We start from the raw sequence: 21,801 nt of genomic DNA on the forward strand, positions 1-21,801 counted from the left end.
TACGGTTCCTTGACCTGGTAAAGTTTTGCTGCTTCTGCACGCAATGCTATATATGAGTATGACACTTCTTTTTCTTCAAGAAACGTGGGTTATGAGAACTATGATACATGGATGCCATTTGAATCTTGGATGCTCCTTGTACTGTTTTACATATACAATTTTTAGCAGTAAGAAAGCGAATCATTCGAAACAGGTACAAGGACATGCCGGCATAACATATGAAAAACGAAGCAGCAGAACAACCTATATGTATATAGTAAATTTAGAATGACTTAGTTTGACTTGTATTGGTCAGTGACATGAAGATGGAAATATAAAAGACAAATGTTAAGGGCATTGATTAAGGAATTAAATTAGAAAGCTTTTGTCAGAAAATGACATTGTTCCTCTTCCCTCTACCCAACCACCCCCAAAAACAGGCTGCAGTTGTACTTATATATAATCATTATGAAATTTAAATGAGTAAAAATGACATTTGAATATGATTAGATGGCTGCCTTTGTTAGAACAACATCTCTTTTCATCTTGTTACTACGAGTTGTGTAGAAAACTTGTTAAAGGGGGCTGGAGGGGGATTATTGAGCAAATGTGAAGGTTCATATGCCGAAATATTGAACTACTTAATTTCTTTGAATTAAATGCCCCTCTCAATCCCTTAAAATGCAACTTGAGAGAGAAAACCGAAACATAAAGAGTTCCACCATGCATATAGAAAGTTATGATGTATAATAACGTGCATACATGTATAATAATTAATAAGCAATAGCGTGCATTATTATGCTTCAATCCAAACCAATCACACATTTTCCTGAATAAATAGCTCTCACATATTAGGATTAAATCTATGACTTGGGGTGCCACCGCAGCAACATTAATTCTCAGACATAACAAGGTTGTGTGACACGAAACTAATTGATAATCCAAAGCAACTTAGGCTGTCGGCTTAGGTGTGATAACATGAGGAAGAACCACGAGCAAAAGGAATGCTATTGATCCAAGAAGTGAGATAAAAAGGGAAGCTGCAGCTTGGTCACAAAAATTTGCAAAAACATTGCAAACTTTGTTCCAATGCACATGTGAGTTTCCTTGCAAGCCAAGAACACCAACCGCTATGGCAGCACCGTCGCTAGAGAAAAGCAAAGCTACCATTGTTGCGTCAAGTACAGTGATCATTGTCCCCATACCTTTGCTTTTACGCCTATATGCAAGAGTAAGCAGCAGAGACACTGTTGCATACGCACATGCTATTGCATTTGCCACCACAAAATACCTAGTACATCAATTATTTCATTTTATGTTAGTCATCCTGTCAAAAGTATTCCCTTTTATTTATTTATTTATTTATTTATGGATTTTATTTAAATATTTTAATTGATAATTTTGTAATGGTTAATATAAAAATCATATCTATAGTGTATTTAATTAATTGACAATGTAAAAATATTTACACTAGTGCACCAAAATTAAACATTTTATTTATTTACATATCTATTTAAAAGTTTAAGAAAATATTATTTATTATTTTTTAACTATTTTATTAAAATAATTTCTTAGAGTTGACTTTCAATAAATAGGATTAGTTAAAAAAAAAGTGTTTACAATAAAAAATAAATTTAATAAAATTTTATTTTTAATTAAAATTTACTATTTTTATATGCTTAAAATTAACTTTAAAGAAAGACAAATGTTGTATATTATTTTTATTTAATGTTTTCATATTTTATACACTTATTATAAATAACAGAAAAATACTAATGAACGTAATAATATAGAAAGTTAATTTCTTTTCAAGAAAATGCTAACAAGTATTATTAATATATTAGTTAAAATGTTAAAAGTGACTTTTCTTTTCAATGACAAATTGTTGCCAATGTACTCTTACTTTGATTTTTTATGCACCTTCACCATAATTTTCATATTTTTTTATGTATTAAATTTTTATTTAATGTGTTCAAGACTCTTATTAGTTAGACCCACAGTTTTCATATAAATGCAAATATTAATTATATTTCTTAATCTATGTCCTACTTTTAAAAATAAATAAATAAAAATAAACCATAAAAATTTATTGATAATATCAAATATTATATTTAATTTTGATATTACAAATGAGATTACTCTACTTATTAAGTGAAACTATTCTTTTACCGGTTATCACATGTATTTTTAAGATTAAAATTGTTTTAAAATTTATAATACCTAATGTAATTTTCTTAAATCTTTATTATTTTAAATATATATTATTTATAGTTATAAAGTTAAATTAAAATAATTTTAAAAAATATTTCAAATGATTTTATTATATATTGTATATAACACATGTTACCAACTAGTTTTTAATAACTTTTTAGTTATTATATTTAAAATAATAGATAACAAAACGTAAATAAACATAGGTAGAGCTATCAATTTTCAGTTCTTTTAATGCTATAATGCCTACGTCGAAAAAAAATCATAAATAAAAAGTTGTAATAAAAGGAGCGTGTATATTTTACATAAATGCACAGTGCATTCTGTTTTTTTAAGAAGAATAATCATTTATAACTTAAGATAAAAATAAGTTTGCTCACAGCTTAATAACATTAGTTAAAACAAACGTGTTATAGAACACGTGTTTTAAAGTTTTAACCTTAATATTTTTTTTTTTTGTCTAATTATTTAAGTTCAAAAATCATCTTTGCTAAGCTAAAAAAAGAAAGAAGATTAAAAAAATTATTTAATTTTTTTAAAAAATATACATTTATGGATTTTGGAGAATTTATTAAAAATTCTCCTTAACCTTTAAAAACTTTTAACAAGAGTTATCATCAAATAATATTTTATTTTATTTTATTTTAAATCAATTTCCAAATAACAACTAATCTTTGCTCACAATTCAATAAGTAAGTTTTGCTGACTCAAAATTTGACACAATTTTTTTATTAAATAGATCAAATATATTTATATAGATATATATAATACTTTAAAAATATAAAAACATTTCATATTATTATTTAACAATTAGAAAGATTGTTACGGCATATATAGTTATTTTGGTAACATGATTTAAAATTATTCATAATGTGGTATTGGAATATTTTTAATCCTAGAAAAAGAAATTCACAATAATAACATAAACATGGTTGGATGAAATAATAGATCGGCAACGGTGAGTATAATGCCTGCATTTATGGTGATAACTTGTTTTTGCCGAATGATTGGAAAATTATTATTTTTTATGACAAGATTCCATCCACAGCCACTATGGTCCTCTTTAATGTATGAAACACGTAAATTTTATTGTAAAACTGTTCCCCTATATTTTAATTGCAGTGTTCGGTGTATAGAAAACATTTTTTACTTAGTGTAATGATAAATATGTACATTATATATTTTGGCTACTCCAAAATAGCAATTTAAAAATAAACCAACACTAATGAGCTTTTAACCATTATCAAAATTGAGAATAGAAATCATTCAAGTTGCTTGAGGACTTACGGTGTAACTCAAGTTATGTTAAAAGTGTTTTAAATTAAAAGAGTCAAACTTTCTTAAAAACAAACTTTTAAACTTAATAATTGATTTTTTATGTAAATAATAATAACATTCTTATTCTTATTATTATTTTAGACTTGTAATGATTTAAAAAAATTTTAGACTAAGTCAAGTTTTTAAACATATCAAGTCAAGCCTTATGAAAAAAAAAGAGACTTACATTGTAAATAAGTTTTAAGAAATGAAATAACTCAAATCTCCTAAAATCAAAAGCAACTTAAACCATTAATTCCACCACATGTTACCCAACAACAATATATATAACAAGACTTTTTCATTTCATTATAATTTTTGTTCTATTCCATGTTTTCAAATCTCCCTCATAATAAAAGTAAAATATTTTTGAATAATCAGTGAGGATAATTAAAGATATTTTATTTATATCTGAATTATATATTTATATAAACCAAATATAAGTGAAAAATAAATTAATATATAATACACGTGTAAGATTAATTTTTAATATTTTAGAAAATAAATTAAGAAAACTGTGTTCAAAGCAAGGGAAAATCCTTCATATAATTAACACCACGTGGACAAAGATCAGCTAACTTATGGGGGCTTAATATGATATAGGTTTTCTGATTTCCCTATATATGAATACAAGAGCCAATAGCTAGGTAGAAGAGAACTTACACTAATGCTGTCATTTAAATAAATGAATAATTCTGTTATTTAAATTATTAAAAATTAATATTATATGTACGTATATGAAAATATATATATAAAAAACTAAAATTGTTCTGAAAAGTAATTCAAAAAACATTTTCTTAATGAAAAGCACACTGTAGAAGAGAACTTACAGTAATGCAGACAAGTAATGCCACTTAGCTGTAACAGAAACATTGAAAGGCGACATAGAATCGACGAGCTTGAATGGAACAATGGTGGTTTGCTTATCTGCCCCAATGACTACAGCAGCCACAAGTGTTAGTACAAAGGCCAAAAGCCTTAGAACCAAATCATAAGTTCCACACTTTGGCACCACAAATTCTCTTCTCTCTTCCATCACATTAAAACTTCCCTTACTCTCGCCCTCCATTCTAATAACCAAGGAGCACACAAAACTGTGTTGATGCTGAGATGAAGAGTTTGCAAAAGGAAAGGTTTTTATATAGTAATTAGTGGGCAAAAGAACTTGGCAATGTTAACGAACTTGTCTCCATACTGTCTGTGTGGAATGGCATTTAAGGCGGGGAAAAGCATGCACATCTGACACCAGTTGTTGTTGGAAAGTTAATTAGGATGGAGGAATCACCAAGCTATGTATGAAAGAAATTAATAAAGTTATTTTGCAAACCAAATAATAAAGAGTTTATAAATTTTAACGGATAAACTATAACTTTTAAAAGTAAGTTTATAAAAAAAACATTTTAAGTAGTTCATTTAACATTTTCTATTTAATTATATAACGATTTTATCAAACAACTATAATTTAATTAACTAATTATAGACTATAAGATTTTAGTTCATTTATAATTACATGTTATAAACTTTTAACTAGTTTTACAAATCAGGCTAAGCGGATTAATAAAATTGAAATATTATATTAAAATTTGTATAAAATTTATAGAGAAATTTCGTTAATTCACTTAAAATAAAGTTATGTATCTCACAAAGTAACTTAGATAAACCCACTATAGACAAGATTGTTTAATGTAAAATGTACAATACTTATGAAGACAGCCTTATGAAGAATATCGTAAGAATGTGTGCTAATTAGTGACTAATTCTCCCGAAGAAGGGAAGATTTTGCTTGGGTCTCTAAGCAAAATGAGTATGAATCTGTTTAATCCGTTATTTTTTATTTTTTTATTGGTTGAGTTAATGTATATTGATTCACTGTCATCATGACTCTTCCTAGATAAATCGACTCGTGGCAGATCGAGTGGGATAGATTCCTAGTTGATTTTTTTAGGCCAAACTCAAACTTTATTATTATTATTATTATTTAATCTTTACTTCCACTTATCATTTTCATTTCTTATATTCACTTCTTATTTGTATTTTTTAGTGTTTATTATTAAATAGATTGATCCACCAATTAACCGGTCAATTTAAGTGGGTACTTATTTTTCTTTTTGTTGTTTGGACAAGTTGAATTCATAGCGTGTCTTTTGACTTATATTTTTGTAGAAAGATTATGCAAGTTGACAGATGTAAATGGAAGGCTAGTTACGATTCAGCAAGTTTTGATTATTGCTGTGTGCTACGCTGTTTATCATTGCTTTAATTTCTCTTTCTCTCGGTTGTGAGTCCTCGGAGAAATTGTATTTGTTTAACTCATTTTATAAAATTTGTTTACAAATTAGGAGAGAGATGCAGAGAAAGAAGTATGTAAGATGAGTTATATGATAAAAATAAATAATGAAAACATTGTTGTTAATTGAAAAACTGATCAACAATGCAATTGCAAGCTGTGCCAATTACATTCTTCTTAATTTTACATGACAAATGCTAACTGATCAATATTCTTAGAATAATGAAAACCAAATTGTTAAAAATAGTATAATTTTTTTAATTTTTTTTAATATCAATCCTTAAGACTGAGATTAAGTATATATAAATTATAAAAAAATACATATATATTATATTAAAGTTATAAATGTATAATAAATATTTTAAAAAATAAATATTTACTATTATTAGTTGTTTAAATTCAACCCTAAAAACTGATTAACAAAACTTTTTTTTATAATACTTTTATGTATTTTTTTAATAAAAGTAATTTATTAAGCACAAAATAATGGGGAATTTCTGGAGCTCTAAACATGCATGTCAGTGTCTCACCTCTACAAATTAAATTCGGTGTCATAGTATTCAGATAGCAAATCTCTGGGAAGATATGCTCTTCCACACAAACAATATTGCAATCCTATTCTTTTTGCTAATATAATCAAAAGCATTTATGATCATGAACTCTGGTGGATGAAGTCTCATGATGTCATCCATTAATCTAACACATTTCATGTTAGATTCTAAATGATATAAAGACAGAGAGATCGAGGGAGAGAGATCTAGAAACATTTATGATCCAAACTTCCCAATTTAAGCATAGTGCATAAGAGCATGACTTTATAGGCATGCAATGTAACAATAGAACAAGCCGCGGTGTTAATAATTATATAAAACTAGTGATGGTGTTTTACAGGAAACGAAAACATGCAGAAAATTATATAAGCAAGTACTTTGAAGTTGAAGCATGGATAATATATATACTAGTTATCTCAAATAGCTCTGCAATAGTTTATACAAACACTTTTTTAATTTTAAAAATGTTATAGATTGTATACAAATCAATTTTGTTATATATTAATGTTTTAATTTAATAATATTTTTTACTCTTTAATCACGAAAGTAATATTATTTATCTAGTAGATTTTCAATGAGCTCAACCTATAACTAGCTCCTAATGCCTTCTTCAAGTCAATAAAGTAGGTTGGTGATATATATTTTGAATAAGAAATGGTGAGGATATATTTCTATATAGCACTCTTAACACTCAAACAAATAGTAATAGTAGTAAATTAATGACATCCCTTATATAAAACTTGGATGTGAATAATTTACAGTGAAGGAATAGAAATATGTTTGCATAGTCAATTTAACTTGGTGCAGACGTCAAAATATCATAGAGAGGTTGGTGCAAGAGATGCTACCTGTATACTATAATTTCTTACTACACATAATGGAGCGTTAACGTAGTAAGTTGAGGTGCTTAAATAAACCTGACATAGTATATTTGACTCAATTTAAAAGCAAGTCATTCAAACTTTGGCTGTTAATCAATTTGGACTAACTTTCTTAATTAGCTAAGTTTAACTGTAGACTATTAAATTAAAACATTTTGTATTTGCCACGCCATTATTTCAATTAAATATTTTGACTACAGATTAAGATAGTCTATTCATGATATACTAAAATAACTGGTATTGAATTTAACTCAGTTAAAAAGTTAATTAAGATAGTATTTAGGTAATCTTTTACCGGACTTTGGTTTATTTTAAAATATTTTTTCATAATTAACATAAAAAATTAAAAAAAAATAGATTTAAAGTTAAATTGATTGGTAATTTTATAAACTTTTAAGATTAAAAATTTTACAGTGATATGTTCTCAGATTTTACGATTTGAAATAAAAAGAAAAAATATATCAAACTAAAAATTTAAAGTTGTTTGGAAGTCTAGAGGAAGAAAGAAAAAGAAGATTTAAAGAGTAAGAAATGAAAGGAAAACGAACGAGAATAAAAAATCTTTTAATTTGACAAAATTTAAAATATAAATTTAAAAGAGCTTATCAAAACTTTTTCTGACATTTAAAAAATTCCAAACAAAAATTTTAATAAAATAAACCTTTATCTTTCCTTACTTCTTAATCTAAAATAACTTCAAAATAAAGAATAATTTTAAAAAATTTCTTATAAAAACAAAATATATTTAACTTAACTTCTCTATTTTTTCAAAGGATTCCAAAATAACTTTTTATATATATATAATCTAAAAGCTACGATTTCAATGATAAAAGTGTAGGAATTCAATTTTTTCATTATACAGTCGGGAGTTCACTAACAGAAAAGAATTATTAAACATAATTAAAATAGACTTAAGTTAGTATATTGATTTATTAAACTTTGATTTTTTTTATATTTTAATTTATAAAAATATTTTTAAAAAATTTAATTTATTTTAACAAATTTTTCAATTATTTTTTTTCTTCTATTTTCTTTTTCTGCATTCTTTTATCTCTTATCTACGTCTTGAGGATCCATTTTTCTCTCTTTTTGAACTCTAATTTTTTTTTTCTCGTTTCTTTTCATATTTTTCTTCCTTCTTTTACCTTTCATCTATACCTTTTTTTTCCTTTTAAATTCTAACAAAAAGAATTTCTTTTTTCTTCCTCCTCTTATCCCTATTCACAATGTTTTTCACTCCCTTTGAACTTCAATAAAAATAAAAAATTTGTATGTTATAGAAGAAGATGAAGAGTAAGACAACAAAGGTGATATCAAGTACACATGAGATACCATCTTTGATGTTGTAATCATTGCCTGTATATCTTTTTTATCTTCTTTTATAATTCAATTGAAAAACTAATAAAAAAGAAAAATTTAAATTTAAAGGGAATAAGAAACGAGTTATAGAACTATGAATGAGTGAGGGAGTAAGAGAATGAAAAAAAAAAATAAATTATTATAGTTCAGAGAAAAAGAGATGTAAATAAAACGTATGAAGAAAAAAAAATAGAAAGATAAAGAATTTTTTTTTTTTACAAAGTTCAAAGGAGAAAAATATAGACTGCGAAGACATATGAGAAGTAAAAGAAAAAAAATTATAAATATATTATATTTTTACTTAGAGTTTAAAGAGAAGAATACAGAGTTAACATTTTCTTTTAAAAAAATATTTAAAATAGTTTTATAAGTTACACTAAAATAATAAAAAATATAAAATCAAGTTAAAACAGAATTAAAGGTAAAATAACCAATTTATTAATTTAGTTATTAAAATATTACATCTTTTTCTTACTTTTCATTTTTGAGGTAGGATGTAAATTGTAAAATATTTCTCAAGAAACATCACAGGAGTCCAAAGAAAATAAAAAACCAAAATATGCTTAATGATATAGATTCAATTTAGGTAAATTTTGCAGAAATTTTTATAGAAAAAATATAAAATTGAATATAACATATTTTATAAGTTAAAAATAAAAAAAAAATTCAATTTTTAAAAATATTTTTCATTTAATTTCTCTAAAATTTAATGAAATAAGTTATTTTTAACAGAAAAATTTTATTTATTTTGTATACTGTTCTTTTATAAGAATTTCTTTAATAATTTACCCAAACTGAGTGACAGTGTTTATTATGCATACCAATATTTTTACTTACCTATATGGTTGTTTAAATTATTTACTTACTCATCGATCATATGTACATCTAATTAATCAGCTTTGACAACAATTTCATATTCAAAATAACTACAAAGCTGTAGGTATAAATTAACAGTAATAATCTTATATGATCTTAACAATTAGTGCGTGATCCATTAGAAGTTTCATTCTAGAGGTCACCACCATTTTACCAAAAAAATTAATTTTAATCAACATCGCACTTTTCTCACTTTATAGTATACATGCGTTGATGCATCACCATTCATGAAGAAAAAGACGAAGATAATTTTTATGTGTGGCTGAAGTGAGCACATCCATGATTGAGCACTTGAATTTAGCCAACAAAATCCAAAATTCATGATTAAATTAAGTACACCTTTGACTATGAGCATCATGTTACTGGAAGCTAAGTCCTGTAATAGGTGATGGAAACCAAATAGATAATGAACCTAACTTCAAATACCATGCGAAGCATTTCAAAGTAAATTTTCAACAAGTAAAACGCTAAAAAGAAAGAAAGAAAAAAAATCCCTTGTCATCGTCCTTCTTGTCCATCACCATGCATGTGTAAAATAAATGATCGACTTGTAGCCATGAAATGATTGTCGACCTTCTATTGATTTTCCTTTTTAAAAGTTTTTAATTCTTATTTTCCTTTTAAAATTCACATGAATTAAGCTAATTAAATTATGTTAAACTCTTTCCTACTTAAGACATACCAATCAAAACATTACATTTTGCCTAAAATCAGAAAAATTAAATGTTTATCATCTTTAAAATCTTAACATCGCATACTATATAAATGCATTCAATTTTCTTACTTGAGAATCCTTTAAATTATTTTCTATATCAAACATGACCTAAATCTTTATTTTTTTTTGAATAAAAAATAAGAATGTGAGAGTTTTGGGTAAAAAAAAAGTTGAGAATTTGATTGTAATAATTAAAGGACTATTCATAAAAAAAAAATAGAAGACTAAATTTGAATAAAAGATTATTAAGCAACAAAAACTTCACATCAATCTTATAAGGAAGATAGGGAAAAAATTGTTAACCTAAGCTTTTAGTATTAAATTTAGACAACTAGTAATAGTAATATTTTATTAAAAATAAGTATTCATTAAAATTTTATAATTTTAATATAATAAATGTGTTTTTTTAATAATTTTTTATGCATAGATTTAAGCATAACTGAGGTTAACAAAGAAAAAAATGCAACTAAACTTATTTACTTAACTTAATTAGTTTGATAATATTTTATCTATTTAGCCACTCCAAAAAAAATAATTTCTAGCTATGCCCTAGTTGAAATCACTCGTTCACAAGGATAAGTTGGTTAGTACGTAAATGATCATTATTGATCCGTAAACACAACCTTTGATTTCATGAAGGTTCATTTTGCTTTTGAAAGTCTACGAATAATGTAGGAAAGGGTGTTATGTTTTATAATAATCCAAACTGAAAGTTGATCAAGATTAGCAAATTTGGAATTACATTTACTATTGGACTCTTTCTTGATGGGTCAAATAATTTCAAAATAGAGGGATTAGATAAAAGATAAAACAAAATGGTTTTTCAATTATTTCTTTAAAAAAGGAAGAAAAAAAAAACCTTCTACTATACACAACCAAAAGGGGAAGAACTATAAAACAACTAGAATTAGTGGAACGTGGACTAGCCACACTCATTTTTATTGGAGTCCACAAGTGAATATAATGTCTTTGAGTCTAAATTGACCAGCTTAATTTAACAATGCACATCCCAATAACACTAAAATTTTAAAATATGTTAACACATTTTACATCGTTTTCCTAAGTTATTTTCGAACAGAAGTGGAAGGTGTGAGAGCATAACACAAGTAGAGTCAACATAGTTATCCATTGTTACTTAGTCTTTAATGCTTTCCATGGAGAGCACTAAATTTGAAGTAGCATTCAAATTTTCATCAAAACAGTAAAGAAATAGACATGTCAAATTGGTTCATTTAATTCAACACAATCTTAATCTATTTGGGTTAGGGTTAAAATAATCTACTGCCCTAAAAGTTCACCCATATAAAGTTCAGAGAACTAAAAAGCCATTAAACCTTATGAGCTTGGGCCAACCTACAGTTTTAAAATTTTAAAAATAACTTATTAACATTCAAATGATTCAACTATGCTCATCCAACGGGTTATCGCACTCTATGGGTTGATTGGCTAACTCTAAAGCCTATTTAATTAATTTTAATATTTTCTCTCTGAATTATTATTTCTTATTGAAATTTTCTTTCTCTTTTTTTTTCTTCCTCTCTATAAATTGTTTCTCTATCTCTATTTTTTTTTTGTTTTATTACAAAAAAAAACCTGTCCTCTTTTAATTGTTTTTTAAATTATCTCTCTCATTTTAAATTCTCTCTATATTTTAATTCTTTTATATAAACTATTTTTCTCATCTTATTTTTCCTTAATCCTCTCCCTGTTTTTTCTTTATCTCTCAAATTGTCTATTTTCCTCTCAGTTTTTTTTTTCTCTCCAATTAATTTATTTTTATCTTCTTTTCTCTCTCTTTAAAAATCAGAGAGAGAAAATTTATAGAGAATAAAGTATTAAGACAAAGAAAAAATTTATAATAGAAAATAAATTAAAGAGAGAAAAGAGAAAGATAAATAAGTTAGAGAGAGAAATGATTTTTAAAGAGAGATTTTCAGAAAAAAATAAACTTTTGGTGAGAGAAAAATTAAATAACTTTGTTCTTTCTCTCTCTTTTCAAAATTGTGTTCTCTCTCTATATTTTTTTATTTTTCTGAATTTTTTTCTCTCAAATATTTCTTTTTCTCAAACTCCATCTACCTTTTAGTATAATTTTTATTTTATTTTTTTGTCATTATTTCATTTTTTATTAATTTTTATATTTTAATTATGATGTAATATATTTACAATTTTAAAATCAATATAAATAATTTAAAGAGAAAAATTTTCAATAAAACTTTTCACTCTTTAGTTGTAACCTCCAGTATAATATTCGGTAAACAAATTTAACACAATTCAACTTACTATATTAATTATCTTTTCTTTTAATCATAAAATTAAAAATCCAAAAATATCATTTATTATAAATTATTAAGAATATGAGTTTTAAAAACATGGCAAGATTTACAAATTTCAAAATACAATGCATATTTGAATAATTGCACTTTTTATTTGTAGGTTGATCCATGGATGAGCCTTATTTGTGGGTGGAGGCTTAAAAGCTCTTGCAATATTATGAACTAAAAAAATAGGGTTGTGATATGTGACATGAGTCATGGACTAAGCGCTTAATTGACAAGTCTATTAAGAAAAGATGTGAATACTCATTATTTCTTTTGTTCATCTTCATTATTCAAGTCCAAAAGTAATTGTAAGGTTGAAGAAGTTACTTGCATTTATTTTATAATTTTAAAATCAACTTATAATATTTATTTTTTCTTTCAAAAGTCATTCTTTTACGTAAAGATCACACAATATTATTTGACTATAACATATTTCCTTTAATTTTTGTCAAACATTGAATCAAATTTACACGGAAATTGTTAACATGATTCATGTTTCAAAAATTTTTTTAATACTTACGCTGGCAACTTTTATTTCAATTGGAATTACGAAAGTTGAAATGAGAAGAAACCATCTCATTTTCTACTAATTTTTAATCATAATTAACGTTGAGTAAACAAAAAGTAAACAAAACAAGATGTGTGGTACTCTAAAAAAAATTTAAGATACCGTATCCAAAAAATTTATACCAATAAAAAAAAGACACATGTCAAGTTAATTTTTTTATTATATATAATTTATTTAAAGTTATATTATTTATATTATTTGCTACATAGTCATATATATATATATATATATATATATATTATATTTAATTTCTTATTTTATTTTTTTATCATTTTTTATAAATTTTTAATTTTAAATAAAATATAATTTATATTTAAGTAATTTTTATTTATTATAAATAAAAATAAATATAATATAATATATTAATAGAATAATTAAATAATTGAATATTAATAATAACAGAATTAATAATATAAAAAATATATTAATATAATATATATTTTTTAATTTTAGTTTATTTTGTTTTGATTGCATTTTATTTTTGTCTAAAAACTTAATCACTCTCTAACTTGTTTAAATATAACAAATATAATAATTTATTATTAAATAAATGTATTATTTAAACATGTCTATAAATATTTTAGTTTCAAATAAAATATAATTTCTATTTATTATAAATAAAAAAATTATAACATAATATATTAATATAATAATTAAATATTAATAATAATAAAACTAAAAATATATTAATATAATATCATTATTTTATTTTTTATTTTTAGTTTATTTAATTTTAATTAGATCTAATCCTATTCGAAGACTTAATCACTCTTCAACTTATTTAAATATAATAAATATAATAATTTATTATTAAATAAATTTATTATTAAAACACGTGTTTAAATATTATTTGTTAAATTTTTCATGTACAGTGCCCTAAATTCTTTTAACGATACCAAAGAATTTACTATGAAACAAAGCAACACAAACATACACACTAAAATGCGGCCAGAAAAATAAAGAGAATAAATTTGTCTATGCATAAGACATATGAAACTCATTGTGTCTAGACACGCATTTATAATATTAGCTTCTTTTTATCTCTTCATTTTCTCCTCTACCATATCATTCTTAAATATCTATTTATTCAATTATATATCTTATCAATATTGTACAAATGATAAAGAGGACAAAAACCATGTAATGATTGTTATATATATATATACTAAAGAGGATTTTTTTATACAAGTGTAAATCTAAAAACTCTTATATTTGATCTAAATTTTTTATTTACAGATTATAATTTATTATTTTATTAGCCGTTATATTATATTAAAAAATATAGTACCATTTAATCTATTAGTGGCCAACCTCAAGTCAACAACAAATTGAGCAAGAAAATAATTACAAGAGACTATTATAGGACCATAGCTTAGTGACGGATTTAACACTAGTAACAATTATATACATGTCTCTCCTCCTGGTCTTGTAACACAGTGACATCTTGTTACACAACTTGTAATAACCATGCAATAACTAAATACAATAATCAGAATCCAATAACGGCTAAGTAATTGAGCTGACAAAAAATGTCTTCAGTGAGAACCTTGAGCCAAGGCATATCCAAAATTCTAAGGTACAATATAGGTCATTAGCAATATGACACATGAAACTGTTGAAACCAGATAACTTAACCGGCAGGGAACTCCAATTAATTTGTTTTTACATCTTTTTTGGTTCAATTAGCCCCCCACAAAGTTCAAATCCAACTATTAGTATAGAATAAGCAAATAGATTACTGCTTAACTATCTGTATCTTGCAACTTGCTAGTCCCACTAAGTCTAGTACTAGAACCATCCGTTCAAATCAAATTCACTAGCTACCTTGCAAAAGACTTCATTCATGGCTTCTACAGATACTGAGTACAAATCATCTTCAACTCCACCACCTCCGGCCGCCGTGGATTACTTTAAATTTGATGTGATCCTCAGATTTGTGTTGTTGGCGGCATCAGTGGTGGTGATTGCAGTGATTGTCTCTAGTGATCAAACAGAGGTAGTGCTTTTCCAAAATACGCTTGAGCCACATCCAGTAAAGTTCAAATACTCACCAGCTTTTGTGTAAGATAGAATCATTCAAATTATTTGCAGATTTACTACGTTTACTGCAATTCTCTTCTTTCTATTTTCTGGCAAAACTGCTAACTCTCAATTTTTGCCTTTTGCTTCTCTATATTTGTTCAGTTGCAGTATGAATTAAGATATCTTGATACAAAGAAGAATCAAGGGTGAAAATGTGGAAAATCACTATGATTATGAAGCCTGCTGATAAAAATTTTCCTTTAACTGCTTTCAATTCTTTTTTTTTTTTCCTTTAGTGATTATGTTTTCTGAGATCTAATTAGGGATGTAGAAGTATTGAACATAGTATTTCTTCTTCTTCCTGCCATGTGAAAATCCCTTTGAAATTTACCTCTTAGCTTGACTACTCTAAAAAATCAAGGATGTAATGTGCTGGCCTTTCTTTGGTTATATTTTACCAGCATGATTCCATTAATTGCTTTGCAAGTAAAGGTAAAATCCATGACGGCTGTGCTACTGCATAGGCCAAAATTCTTTTTTCTTTCTTGGTGTATACTTTGTTTCCCTCTGTTCTATATTCCTGATGTCATGCTCCTCAAGTATTTTTTTTGTTCACGTACATTTACTATAAGAAAAATATAACATAAATGTTCAGAGTTAACTTTAAGATTTATTAGTAATAAGTTTTTGTTAAAAGAAATATTTATTGCACTTATATATTTATAATATAATGATACTTTTTTCAATAAAAATTAAACACTTCTATATGCTTAAAATCAGTCTAAGTTAGGACCTTGTTGTGGTAGTGCCATGAAGATGGTGGAAACTATTCCTGCTGAGTTATTTTTACTTCTTCAACCACATGAGGCAGGAACCTTGTTCCTAAGGATGTAATTTTATTTTTCTGTTTTTTCGTTTTTGTTTCCATCTTACATTACCAAAAAAAATCAGTCTTAAGATAACAACGCTGTTGTTTTAAAGCCTCATTCTCGTTGGTTCCTTTTTCCTTGTCAAATCGATCCTCTTAATATCACTTGTTAAGAATTTTAACTTCACATATAATATGATATGCATGCAGATATTTTGTGGCTGCATTCAGTGTTTCTGGCCTTTATGCTCTCATTTCAGCCCTTGCATCAATCTCTGTCATCCAGAAGCCAGAATTCAAATTGAAGTTCCTCCTCCACTTTCTTTTCTGGGATGCGGTAATTAATCAATAGAAAATGCTAACAAGTATCCTTAGGACACTGATCAAGAAATATATAATTGTTCTATTGAAAAATGTAATAGTGCACTTACCTGATTTTCAATGCATCCTAATGTGATTTTAAATAAAAAGTTTATCGATTCTTTAACCAAGGGTGCTCGTTAGCAAGATCCTTCATCAATTATCCTTTCCTTCCACCTTGTTATTCATCTTCTCTTCTCAACTTTCGTGCTTTATATATCAAAGCAACTTATGATATATTATTTACCATGACTTTATGCAGCTGATATTGGGGATAACAGCCTCAGCAACAGGAGCAGCTGGGAGTATAGCATATCTTGGATTAAAGGGCAACGACCATGTGGGTTGGATCAAAGTTTGCAATGTCTATGACAAGTTCTGCAGGCACCTTGCTGGCTCCATAGCAGTGGCTTTGTTTGGAAGCATTGTAACTGTCTTGCTCGTCTGGCTTTCAGCTTTCACCATTCACAATTGGGTCCCCAAATAAATGGAAGCAATATGGATCATTCAGCACACACATGAACTCAACTAGAGTCGCATCGTTCACAAAATCATTCAGTGTGTCAAGTTAATATTCATAGATTGACATGAATAACTTCTGTTTTTATGAGTGTTTCTTTAGAGGTGTTGACTATATATAATGAGAAATGTTAGCAACACAGAATTTGATACACATTCTTTATGGTTGGATGAAATCCATGTGGATCTAAATGATGTAAGCTTACTAAAGTGAGCTTAACATGGGAATTTCATCTAATAATAAAGAGTATATTGAAAAATATGCGTCAGGTAATGTGTTCCTGGTATTTCTCATGTGTAAACGATGTCCTCCATGGAACCCAGTTCTATTTGCATTCTACTCATGTTGAAAATTATTCTGTAATTACACGGTTCTATCAAAAATTAAAAAAAAAACACTTTTAATTATGTAATCAGGATAAGTTATATGATTAATACGTTATATTTTGTGCAAATTCTACCACCCCTACCTTCCTTTGGGAAGTATGGTTCGAGAGCATTTGCCCAGGAAGAGCACTCCTAAATCGGCTAACACTACTTAAACAAAGATTGATATTGAAGAAGATAGGGAATGTTTCATGTCCAGTTTTGAGAATCGGCTAACACTACTTAAACAAAGATTGATATTGAAGAAGATAGGGAATGTTTCATGTCCAGTTTTGAGGATAGTTTAGAGGTGCGAGCCTAAGGCCCAAGCTTAAAAGAGAGCCCAAAGTAAAAATTGTATTATACTTTTACTTGAAAAAAAATTTCAGCTCTTATAATTTGCAGTTAGAAAAAATAAAAAAGACCTTTTAATTCCTCGCATCTCACTTGCTATAAACGTTCGACTCATTGATTTCTGTAAACTCAAAACTTCATTTAATTCTAAAATTTTACTATTCTTAACATTAAAGCTCATGGAGAATTTTAATTTTTCCTAAAAAATTAAACAGTTATTGAGTTTGTCAAATCTGCAGATTATTATTTAAATGTTTTAATCACTTATAGAATTTATTTTACGGTCCCAGTGATTATATCATCAACTGAAAGAAGTTTTTTAGAATTAAAGTTAATCAAAACTTACCTAAAGTCATCAATGTCACAAGAACCGTTGAATGGTCTCACAATTTTATCAATCAATAAAGAATTTTTTAAAAATATTAATGTTAATGTTATCATTAATGATTTTACATCTAAGAAAGCTTTTAGAACTTATTTTTTTATGATTTTTTGTATTTTTGTAGTTAATTATAACATAGAAGTTGTTTGAATGAAAAATATTTTTTTATAATTTTATTAGAAAAAATTATAGCCACTTAAAAAAAACGTATTATTTTAATAAAATTATTAATATATACTTTTATTTTATTTATTATATTTTATAATTTTTTTAAAGGGTCCTAATCTCCTATTTTGTCTGGGTGTCAAAAAGGTTAAGAATGCCTTCCTTACGGTTTATGAACTTAGTAGGTCAAGTTGGCACATTTAGCTCTACGAGATGTTTTATTCGGAATAATCTGAATATGTTCTCATTTTGAGTAACCAGTTTACAATGGAAACTAGGCCTGTGAAAATTTATGGAATAGTATATTCAAGAAAATATCAACAATACACTCTTATACATTCTTCCATTTCTTTTTCAGCTGCCAGCTGCCAATAAGCAATTTAACAGGGGAATGACAGTGGTACGAAATTGAAAAATGAATCCTCAATAATTTATTTCCAGAGACTTGAATTTCTTTCAACAATGTCTTTACTTAGTGTAAATGTTACAGTGACTCTGTTGAACACATGCATTTCCAGAAACAAAACTGGTTGCTCTATTTGACCTATTGGATTCATACATATTTAAACACAACCATCTTAAAATATCGTTTGCTCACCTAGCTCCTGACCAGCCATCCCTTCCCTAAGAACCCTGGCAAAAAACTCTTCTAATGTATCATTCCCATAGCTAGGTGTCTTCTCAGCACTATACTCTCCAGTCTCAGGATCCAAAAGCAACATACTTTCGGCCGCATAATACCTTCCAATTTTTCCAAACTCAGCAGCATCTTCCAGTGAAGGAAATATCTTAACCATAAAGTCAAGAACCCCGATGACAAAATCCATAATCCCTATTGGAACTTTCAAGAACTTAGGCTCTTTCCCCAAAAGTTTAAACAGCATTTCCCCTTGTTCCAACGGTGTCAATGACTTCCCTGGCCCTCCAATTGGTAAGATCTTGTTAATTTTATCCTCACTCAGCACACAATCCACAATGAAAGAAGCCAAATCTTGCTCACTTATGGGCTTACAAGCACACAACTTTCCATCTCCAAACATCACATAAGGCTTCCCATCTTTCACCAACTCAACCTGACCACCCAAGCTCTTAAAAAATGCTGTTGGCCTCACAATGCTATAAGTGAAGCCATCATCCTCAGCCTCCTTGATTAGCTCAGCCTCAAATTTCAACTTGGCACGCTGAAATTCAAGAAGAGGCTTTTGCACACATATTGCTGAAAGCAACACAAAATGAGAAGCTCCAAGTTTCCTACCAGCAACAAGGCTATTCTTTGTTGCCTCATAATCAATCTTCCATGAGTCCTTCACCCCTCCATTTCTACTGGCAAGGCATGACACCACAACATCAAACGAAGCCCCAAAACTATTCAAAGATTCTTCCAAAGCATCCAAATTGGTCACATCTGAGAAGCACACATTGGCCCCTCTTAACTGAGCCAAGGTTTGATCCTTGTCATTGCTACCCTTAATTCCACTCCTCTCTCTGGCAATGGCTGTGATGTTAAACCCTCTTTTAACCAACTCTTTCACCACAAACTTTCCAATATACCCAGTTGAACCCACCACCAAAACGTTAACATCTTTTGGGTCCCTCTTTCTAAATGTAGATGAGGTGCTCTCAACAGCTTGAGATGGTGTCAGGGAAGCAAAAAGTTTCAATCTTTCTGTGCTAAATTTCATGGATTCATAAGATTTTGCAGGCCAAGAAGGTAGAGCATAAGGAATTGAGCTTACCCGGAATAGGTTGATGAAATGAGAAGAGTGTGAAGAGAAACTTAAGGAAAGCTTCTGCTGGTTGAGTGAGATGAAATTGGAAGAATAACAAAGTGACATTTTGGCAGTGCTTCTTGAGAAATTATGCAGAAGATGGTGTTTTAGATTGTGAGGAGATCACAGTTAGATTGAGAAGCAGAAAAAGAGTGTAAAATAGAAAGAAGGGAATTGTGAGGTGGAGAATGAGGGACAGGGGAAAGACATGCTGGTTTCTCGTTAAGTTGGTAATGAAGTGGAACCTGTTAGAGAGGGGAATCCAAATGGATGGTGGCGATAAGATGACGTGGGGTTCCAGGTTGCATCCACTGTTCCATATGATTGGAGTGCAACTTTGTGAAATATCGCCTTTTCTGCCTATTTAGTGTAATTTTATACAGAAACTATCAATTTAATATAAATTTTTAATTTTTAATATAAATAGAGTAAGTCTATTTATCTAAGGGTAACTTATCATTATTTTTTTTTACAAAATCAATCAAGTTTTTTCAATGAGACAATCACGTTTTATGTCATTAATTTAGGTTAGTTACATAAATTACACGATAATGTTAAACTCAGTTAAAAGTTATATTTTAAAAATATTATTAATTAAAAAAATTATTTTAATAAATTTATGTAATTTTTTTGTTGTCTTTGTTTGTCTTTTTTTATTGGATCACAACATCTATCTTTTTCAATAGTGTCTTAATCTTTTCTACATATGATGTTTTTTTTTATTTCATAAAAGTTTTATATGTTATATACGATTTATGTATTTTATCAAAAAAAGTGTATGTTTTAAAAAAATGGATTAATAGTTAGTAGGATTTGCTAGCATATAGATAATATTTTAACTAAGGAATATAAGAAAAGTTCATGCATCTTTTGAAACTAAATATAGACATTAAGCAAGATTATGGTTGGAGGTGTAAAATAAACCAATTTGTTTATGATTAGCCAAAAAATAGGTTAACCCAGCTTGGTTTATATTTAAAAATTGGTCAAAAATAGCAGCTTAATAGGAGTGGGCCTCATGAGCTTGCCTACCAAAAAAATTATTAAAAAAATGTTTATTATATTTTGTATTTTGATGGAATAAATACTTTTTTTTTAATAAAAGTTACTATATATGAGTCGAGGTTAAAGAAACTGAAGAATAAGAAGGATTCTATTTTTCACAAAGAAATAATAAAAATTCAATTTTAATAAATAGAAATAATTAAAGAAACAAATCTTTTAAATTGAAAAAATATTAAAATAAATTATTTAAATTAAGACATGTCATCTCTTTGCCTAGTAATTAATTTAATATGATATGTCAAAATTTAAATTTAAATTACCTAAATTTAAGTAATAAGACTTTTCCATCTTAAATAATTGGTACCCAATTACATAACACATTGGACCCTAACTAATTTAAATACAGTCACTTAGACCCATTTAAGGTAACAAAGCACTCGTAATACTTATTTTTCTATTCACAGCTCTTAAAATCCACCTTGTTTAAATAATGGTATTTGAAAGAAATAAATTATAATAAAAAAAATATTTGAAATATAAAAAATCACATGATAAAAAAATTAATCCTAAAACTCCTCTTGTTTAAGAGTAAGTGTTTTGCTTAAATAGATTTGTTCGGTCTCACAAAAAGTCATTTATATAATTTGAAATTATTATTCATTTACAGTGACGTAACCAAAATTTTATTAACCTTTTTTTTTCTAAATTTGAAAATATGACTACCTCTATTTTTTTTGTTGGTCAAAGTCATAGACACTCCTAATCATACAATAATTTCTAGAATGCAAAGAGAAATGATATCCATCGATGGCATTTGAAAGTTGCGATGATATTTCATAATTATGCTGAGTAAAAATGATAGACAAGTCTATGTGAATGATGCTATTAATTATTGCTGTTTAGTTTTTGCCTTCAAAGAAAATTAT

The 21,801-nt window shown here is 27.1% G+C and overlaps 3 protein-coding genes across 3 annotated transcripts; 1 reads left to right on the plus strand and 2 right to left on the minus strand.

Annotated features, from left to right (window-relative positions):
• Positions 1-930: 930 nt before the first annotated feature.
• Positions 931-4,576, minus strand: LOC113852143 (CASP-like protein 1E2). The gene is made up of 2 exons (XM_027482391.1): positions 4,338-4,576; positions 931-1,270 (listed from the first exon to the last, which is right to left on the minus strand). Exons 1-2 carry the CDS (start codon positions 4,574-4,576, stop codon positions 931-933), a joined length of 579 nt encoding a protein of 192 aa, XP_027338192.1.
• Positions 4,577-14,908: 10,332 nt separating this feature from the next.
• On the plus strand, positions 14,909-16,803 carry LOC113874660 (CASP-like protein 1D1). The gene is made up of 3 exons (XM_027512875.1): positions 14,909-15,126; positions 16,166-16,292; positions 16,578-16,803. The coding sequence occupies exons 1-3, from the start codon at positions 14,909-14,911 to the stop codon at positions 16,800-16,802; spliced, it is 570 nt and encodes a 189-aa protein (XP_027368676.1). The 3' UTR covers position 16,803.
• A 1,584-nt stretch (positions 16,804-18,387) lies between these two features.
• On the minus strand, positions 18,388-20,099 carry LOC113874649 (divinyl chlorophyllide a 8-vinyl-reductase, chloroplastic). The gene has a single exon (XM_027512867.1). The coding sequence runs from the start codon at positions 19,934-19,936 to the stop codon at positions 18,680-18,682; it is 1,257 nt and encodes a 418-aa protein (XP_027368668.1). The 5' UTR covers positions 19,937-20,099; the 3' UTR covers positions 18,388-18,679.
• Between the last annotated feature and the right edge of the window lie 1,702 nt (positions 20,100-21,801).

The sequence above is a fragment of the Abrus precatorius genome, unplaced genomic scaffold, assembly GCF_003935025.1.
Source record: "Abrus precatorius isolate BTA unplaced genomic scaffold, Abrus_2018 Scaffold10, whole genome shotgun sequence".
Classification (NCBI taxonomy): domain Eukaryota; kingdom Viridiplantae; phylum Streptophyta; class Magnoliopsida; order Fabales; family Fabaceae; genus Abrus; species Abrus precatorius.

Coding starts and splice junctions, on each gene's coding strand:
- LOC113874649 (XM_027512867.1), bottom strand. CDS start 19,936: ATGTCACTTTGTTATTCTTCCAATTTCATCTCACTCAACCAGCAGAAG.
- LOC113852143 (XM_027482391.1), bottom strand. CDS start 4,576: ATGGAGGGCGAGAGTAAGGGAAGTTTTAATGTGATGGAAGAGAGAAGA. Junction 1,271..4,337: donor CATTACTTGTCTGCATTACT/GTAAGTTCTCTT, acceptor TTGATGTACTAG/GTATTTTGTGGTGGCAAATG.
- LOC113874660 (XM_027512875.1), top strand. CDS start 14,909: ATGGCTTCTACAGATACTGAGTACAAATCATCTTCAACTCCACCACCT. Junction 15,127..16,165: donor AAATACTCACCAGCTTTTGT/GTAAGATAGAAT, acceptor ATATGCATGCAG/ATATTTTGTGGCTGCATTCA. Junction 16,293..16,577: donor ACTTTCTTTTCTGGGATGCG/GTAATTAATCAA, acceptor GACTTTATGCAG/CTGATATTGGGGATAACAGC.